At 49.2% G+C, this 7,500-nt stretch overlaps 1 protein-coding gene across 1 annotated transcript in view; it reads right to left on the bottom strand.

The window, feature by feature from the left end:
- Window positions 1–3,058: 3,058 nt before the first annotated feature.
- Window positions 3,059–7,500, bottom strand: part of kcng4a (potassium voltage-gated channel, subfamily G, member 4a) — a 22,290-nt gene continuing 17,848 nt past the window's right edge. Inside the window, exon 3 of the mRNA XM_012842477.3 lies at window positions 3,059–4,825. Within this exon, the coding sequence (XP_012697931.1) occupies window positions 3,941–4,825 (885 nt within the window). The 3' untranslated portion in view covers window positions 3,059–3,940. The remainder of the gene's footprint in view (window positions 4,826–7,500) is intronic.

Here is a 7,500-nt window from a genome sequence, read left to right as displayed (position 1 = left end):
TACAAAACACTGACCTAACTGGCTTATCGGTGCCAGTGACATTGACCGGCAGCCAAAGCCCGCAAAATGTCCACCCTTGTGTCACGTCACCCAGAGCTTCCCCAGCGTTAGTCACCCAGTGTTATATTTCACCTCACACCTCCATGCAGACCAACCATTGGTGAAGCTCCTGGCTGATGGACCGACTCCTCTCTCTCCTCCTGCCCACCCGGGGAGCTGTCGGATGGGCCAGTGGGCGTCACCGCGACAGCTCTCCCGGTGTAAATCATGGGCGCTGACGCGCACTGTTAGCGCATCTCCAGTGGGCTTATCGAGTGATTCCTCATCGAGCGTCACTGCTAAAAGCATCTTTATGGCTGAGATGATTGCAGTGTGGAGTAGTAGCCACCAACCCAGCGCGAGCTTAATGACCCATAAAGCTATTAAGAGAGAGTGAACTATGATGGCCGCTGTGACATATTATGCAGAAGCTCTGTGGTTGGCTGTATGGATGGACACCGCCGCCTGTATACCAGCAATGTAAAGGTGGTCAACCCATAATGAAATTGCCATCATATCTGCTAGAGCATGCCAAAGTACTTCCCTCTCATTGAGAAGGCAGTAATGTCTTAAATTAACCAAGGTCAACCCAAGGTGAGATCAGAAAGTAGTCATTCTGCATTTTAATGATCTCGCCAGATGTTTACACCACTGCTTTAAAGTAATCACTAAAGTCTGTCTACTACACTAACTGTCTGTCTGTCTGTCTGTCTGGTCATATGTCATTGTGTTGTCGTGACGAGGGCATTACACAAAGACTTCAGAGGGCAGGAGCACCCACCATCCGGACCAGTCTGATGGAACTGGGTGGAGCTGATTGGACTAACAATCCGTGGAAAATATGTGAGATGTTGGCTAAGCAGTGCAGCTGTTCTTTTTCCGTGAATGGCAGCTTAATTCCATCTCCTGTCAGGATTAGAGCCACATCTGGGACCTCATCTGAGGCTAGCCGGCCTCTGTGACATCTCCTTTTCCGTCTTTCACCTACTGCCTCTCACGATCTGCCTCTCCGTTCCTTTATCTCTTTTCTCCTTCTATCCACCTCTTTCTCCCTTCCTCTATCTCTCTCTCCCTCCCTCTCTCTTCCTCCCTCCTTCCCTTTCCCTTCCTCCCTCCCTTCCTCCCTCTATCTCTTCCTCCCTCCTTGCCTTTATCCCTCTCTCTCTCTTTCATGCTCCCTCCCTGTATTTCTCTCTCCCTCCCTCTCTCTCTCTCTCCCTCTATCTCTTGCCTCTATCCATCTCTCTCTCTTTCCCTTCCTTTTTCCCTCTATCTCTTCCTTGCTTCTATCCTTCTCTCTCTCTCTCTCTCCCTCCTTCTCTCTCTCTCTCTCTCTCCCTCCCTCCATCCAGTCTCTCGGGGTGCTGGGCCAGATATGAAGCAGCTTCTGTGATCTAATACGACGGGGACTGAGAAGAGGCAAAACCAGGGGCTGAACACCGACAAGAGACCCAGCTAGGAGAAAGATAAGCACAGAATAAATTGGGAGGATAGAAGAGGGCAAAGGTCGAGAAGGAGAAAAGGATACTGGGAGAGATGGGGTGAGAGAGACTAATGACCAATTCATAGTACAGGAATCAAGTGTAGCTCGACAGTAAAGTTTGTGGTCGATTGATGTTGCGGCGCTGTAGGCTTTCACAGTCCTGCGCCAGAGACAAATTGTCAGAATAGAACATCATTTGTAGTTTCTATGACAACTTTGCTTGCTTACATTTTCTAATATTACATCGAATTTCAAAACGTAATCAATATAGTGATACATCCATGCAAGGCACGTTTGAGAGATTTAGAGGACATATCAGAGTTAATGCTGCTGAAGAAGAGAGAAATCAGAAGGTGGAGTGTGAGACGGGTAAATATGTCAAGGGTAGAGAGTGGGGAATTCCTTCTTGTTCAACAGACGAGGGAGATGGAGGAGAAGCAGTTTTTTGGCTGCACTCCGTGACCACGGCAACACTCTGAACTTTGAGTTGCTATCTAATCAGAGCGTGCAACAACATCTGCGCCAGTGTTCGAATTACGTGGGAGCCAGAGGGAGCCGAGCTCCCATAGAGTGAGGACTAGCTCCCATGAAAGCAACAAAGTCAAAAATCTGAGGGGGTCTCTCATATCTGAAGGTGTCTGCCATATGTGACATTGTAATTTAATGTTAAATAACGCTCATTATCAATCCCTGTGTGGTCTCTTACCATTAAAGACCTTACATTAAAATAGGGAGACAAAAAGAGACAAAAAATTTGAATCCTGATCTGCGCCTTTTCAAATGTTTTGATGAATGCGACAAGCACCCTAGTAGACACAAAGTTTGTCTCTTTGACGTCATTTGTTGTTGAGCTATGACTCTGAACTACGGTTTATGAATTAGGCTTCAGGTGGCACAGAAGGGTATAGTTAGAGTTAGAGATACAGTATACTACACATGCATACTACACTACAGTATACTACACATGCATAGACATACACAGAGAAAGGGGAGAACAGATTCAATGGAGAGGAGATACCGAGAGGAATATTGTGTGTGAGGAGAGAGATGTGGAGAAGTGATGACCTAGTGGTGAAGACGGGATCTCGTCGACCTCCAGAGGTGTATGGATTTCTCCTTCAGATAGTTCATGTGGTCATTATTTACCATCAAGCAACACCACTTAACCCCCCCCCCCTTCCAGTGTGTGCGTGAGATAGAGAGAGAGCGAGAGAGAGAGGTAGAGTGCCTCGTGAAACAGTATACTTGGGGTTAGTGGTGTGGGTTATAGATTTAAAGCTAGGGGGAAAACTGAGAATACCAGTGAAGAGACTTAGATAATAGACCAAGACTCAAACCCTATCTGTATGTGTGCGAGTGTGTGAGTGTGTGTGTGTGTGTGTGTGTGTGTGTGTGTCTCTGTGTGTGTGTGTGTGTGTGTGTGTGTGTGTGTGTGTGTGTGTGTGTGTGTGTGTGTGAGTGCATGCCTGTGTGTAAGCAACCTCATTGCGGGATTAAAGTCCTGCGTGCCAGACAAGTGCAAAAACAACAGCAACCTTGAGATTATGAGTGCTTTTATTTTTTTTTCCTCCTCCAGGGTCTCGCAACGTTCACTCAATTAAATGTGTTCCCTCTCTCAGATTGAGAAGATGAAGAAGCCTGCAGTCACACCATGACCTCGCTGTCTGGGGGCTTTATGTAAGAGAGCGGGAGCTTTAGGAACAGCAATCAAGGAAACCATGCCAGGTCCGTTAACCTGTTCGAACCTGTTAACAAGCAAGGGGGAGTGGGGTATGTGCGTCACCTACATCCGGTGATAACGTCTCCTAGATCAATGCAAAGGTGTGTGCTTCACCTACATCCGGTGATAGCACCTCCTAGATCAATGCAAAGGTGTGTGTGCTTCACCTACATCCGGTGATAGCATCTCCTAGATCAATGCAAAGGTGTGTGCGTCACCTACATCCGGTGATAACATCTCCTAGATCAAAGCAAAGGTGAGAATTGGAAGCTGTTTGGTGTCACAACTCCTTAAAGGGGTTCATTCTCGGTCAAAAACCAATCTCGTGCCCTCAGTTTTACAAGAACTTGGTTGAGCGTTAAATTATTGCTTATTTCTTTGCCTTTCAGTCTAGTGTCCTTGAGTAAGTGGGAATGAGGAGAGCCTTTTCATTTGGGCTCTTTGATCTCAGAGGGTAAGTGTGGAAGACATGGACAGTGCAGGTGAGGAAGGGGTCCATCTGTCTCAGACCCTCCAGGGATCAGGTGTGTGTGTGTGTGTGTGTGTGTGTGTGTGTGTGTGTGTGTGTGTGTGTGTGTGTGTGTGTGTGTGTGTGTGTGTGTGTGTGTTGGGGTTGACCGTGGAGCTGCCTGGGGGATTATTCTCTCAGTTTCTTTAATGTCTGAGCCTCACGACCTCCGCCTGACCTCCACCCGACCTTAGAAGGCGCTGGCTGGGAGGTTGTGCAGGTTGTTCCCCGAGCGCTCCGCTCTGTTGCCCAGCAGCGAGAGGTTCTCCATGGCCCCGGGGGTGTCTGTCTCCGGGGTGGCGGATAACCCTGGCAGGGGGTAGTCGAGTTCCTCGCCTCCTCCCCCCTCCCCGTCCAGATCGGAGGCGGAGGCGGCGGCGGCGGCAGCAGCAGCAAACTCCTCCTTGAGCAGGCGGTCGTTCTCGGCCTTGAGCTCCTGGTACGAGCGGGAGAACATGTGGAAGATGGAGGTCGCCGGGAAGGCCATGATGAGGATGCCGCTCAGGATGCTGCTGAGCGCCACCACCTGGCCGGGGATGCTGCGCGGCACCATGTCGCCGTAGCCCACCGTCGTCATGGAGATGATGGCCCACCAGTAGGAGGCGGGGATGCTGCTGAAGTCCTGCGCGCCCGCGGCGCTCAGCTCGCTCTCGGCCAGGTGCACCAGCGGCGAGAAGAGTGTAACGGCCACGCACAGGAAGAGCAGCAGCAGGCCAAACTCCCGCGTGCTCCGCCGCACCGTCAGCCCCAGCGTCTGCAGGCCCAGCGAGTGGCGCGCCAGCCGCATCACGTAGAGGATCCGCAGGGCCCGCAGGATGCGAAGCACCAGGCCCAGCTTGTCCAGGTAGCCCCTGCCGCCCGCGGCGCCCTCGTCCTCGCTCGGGTCGTCCTCGTTCACGATCAGGGACACGTAGTAGGGCAGGATGGCCATGGCGTCGATGATGTTGAGCGGCCCTCGCAGAAACTGCAGCTTGCTGTGCGCCTGGACGAAGCGCAGCACCCACTCCAGGGAGAACCAGGCCACGCACACCGTCTCCACGATGAACATGTGTTGACACTTCTGCAAACACTCGCCCTGTGGATGGGTGGAGGAAGAGACAGAGAGAGAGAGAGAGAGAGGGAGAGGGAGAGGGAGGGAGAGAGAGAGAGAGAGTATATCAACCTAATGCAGCAGAAGTCAGGTGACAAAAATGTCTCACTAAGATCAAAGTAAAGTTTCAAGTTAATGTTTCTCACAGAGAAGTACCACGAATACAGTGAGCCGACAGAGAAATGTAGGAACAAATCGAAGAAAAGAGAACATTTAGATAGGATAAATGACATCGGGCGAGAAAGAGAGAAATGAGGACAGTGAAGATAAGAAGACAGACTAATAGAAAAAGCGAAGGATTGTGTGGTGGAGGCCATTAATCAGGGAAGACAAAGGGTGTCATTGGGTCATTAATAAAGCGGCGCTGTTTACTTTAATTTGCCATGCCACATTAGGGGATAAATTGAGCGGAGGGAATTCATTTGCGGGGTTCAGACAGTGGGGTGACTTAGTGGTGCAGAGAGCAGGCAAGACAAACACACTCAAGTGACCTTTACTTGACCTCTGCGGAGAGAAGCAATTAAACACTCAAACACACGAGACACAAGAAACACTGGAGCCTAGAGATCCTAATGCTCACACACACTCGTCTTTCACACTCTCTGTCTCCTCTCTGTTTCACTTAGCACTCCTCTGTCTCACACGTGTGCACTCACACACACACATTCAACACACACACACAAGCCCGCACACACACACACACACACACACACAAATCACAAGCTCACATGTGCACAAGTACATAAACCTATACATATATGTTTCAACTTAGACTCTCATTCAAAATGCACTAAACACACACACACACACACACACACACACACACACACATACAAACAAACAGTTCTTGTCCCTTCATGTGTACTGGACATACATATATGTTCTTCCTCTATTCATTATATCAGGTTGACATGACTATGCTGCCTTTTCACAAATGATGCTGGGTGCCTGTATGTTTGTAGCAGTGTTTAGACTAGATGCAGTGTGCCTGTATGTGTTTGTAGCAGTGTTTAGACTAGATGCAGTGTGCCTGTATGTGTTTGTAGCAGTGTTTAGACTAGATGCAGGGTGCCTGTATGTGTTTGTAGCAGTGTTTAGACTAGATGCAGGGTGCCTGTATGTGTTTGTAGCAGTGTTTAGACTAGATGCAGTGTGCCTGTATGTGTTTGTAGCAGCGTTTAGACTAGATGCAGGGAGCCTGTATGTGTTTGTAGCAGTGTTTAGACTAGATGCAGGGTGCCTGTATGTGTTTGTAGCAGTGTTTAGACTAGATGCAGGGTGCCTGTATGTGTTTTGAAGCAGTGTGTAGACTAGATGCAGGGTGTCTGTATTTTGTAGCAGTGTTTAGACTAGATGCTGAAAGCCTGTGTGTTTGTAGCAGTGTTTAGACTAGATGCAGTGTGCCTGTATGTGTTTGTAGCAGCGTTTAGACTAGATGCAGGGAGCCTGTATGTGTTTGTAGCAGTGTTTAGACTAGATGCAGGGTGCCTGTATGTGTTTGTAGCAGTGTTTAGACTAGATGCAGGGTGCCTGTATGTGTTTTGAAGCAGTGTGTAGACTAGATGCAGGGTGTCTGTATTTTGTAGCAGTGTTTAGACTAGATGCTGAAAGCCTGTGTGTTTGTAGCAGTGTTTAGACTAGATGCAGTGTGCCTGTATGTGTTTGTAGCAGTGTTTAGACTAGATGCAGGGTGCCTGTATGTGTTTTGAAGCAGTGTGTAGACTAGATGCAGGGTGTCTGTATTTTGTAGCAGTGTTTAGACTAGATGCTGAAAGCCTGTGTGTTTGTAGCAGTGTTTAGACTAGATGCAGTGTGCCTGTATGTGTTTGTAGCAGTGTTTAGACTAGATGCTGGGTGTCTGTATATGTTGGAGCTCTCAGGCTCTCTGTCAGAGATTAGAAGAGGCAGAAGAGCATCTGCTCTCTCTTTTACTCCCTCTCCCCTCATCTCTCCGTCTCCGGAGAGTCCTGCTATCTCACTTCATCCATCCTTTCATTTTCATTTTCACTCTCCCTCTTTCCTCTCTCCTCACACACCACACCACACCTCACCTACCCATGCTGTCTCTTTCCCCCCTCTCGTCTGAGCTCAAAGCCTAACAACATATGACAGAGCACATGCATCCACAGCCTATGCATGTACTAATACAACCTAAACCTGATGCATCTCAGAAGAATATTCCATTTAATTCCAGCACATCCCCAGCCACGTTTCATTTAGCCCAACTCATCACATTCCATATTCCATTTAGCTCCCCTGCATTCCGTATTCTGCAGCCATACTTCTGATGAATTGCTGTAATGTGCCTCCTGGAAGGGTCCCTAACCATCACGCAGTCTCTGAACCCTCCCCCCCCAGAGCCTGTGCTGGCCGGCAGGTGGCAATTCATACGCGAGGCCATTAGGCACATTAAGGAGGGGTGCCACCTTCCCTGCTTGTCAGGCCTGATTGTCAATTTCTCAGCTCTAATGTACTCATGGTGACCTTATCCTGCCACCGCCCCACCCAGCCTCAAATGTCAATGACATCTCATCCCCGCTACTGAGAGTCAGCCCCACAACGCCCGCTACACCCCTAACCTGACCTAGCCTTTTTACCCCCTCTCCCACAGCACAGATCTCCCATACACACCACATCCACACCGCACTGCAGATACCTGT

This window comes from Clupea harengus, chromosome 3, assembly GCF_900700415.2.
Source record: "Clupea harengus chromosome 3, Ch_v2.0.2, whole genome shotgun sequence".
NCBI classification, from domain to species: domain Eukaryota; kingdom Metazoa; phylum Chordata; class Actinopteri; order Clupeiformes; family Clupeidae; genus Clupea; species Clupea harengus.
This window is presented reverse-complemented; position numbering and strand designations above follow the sequence as displayed.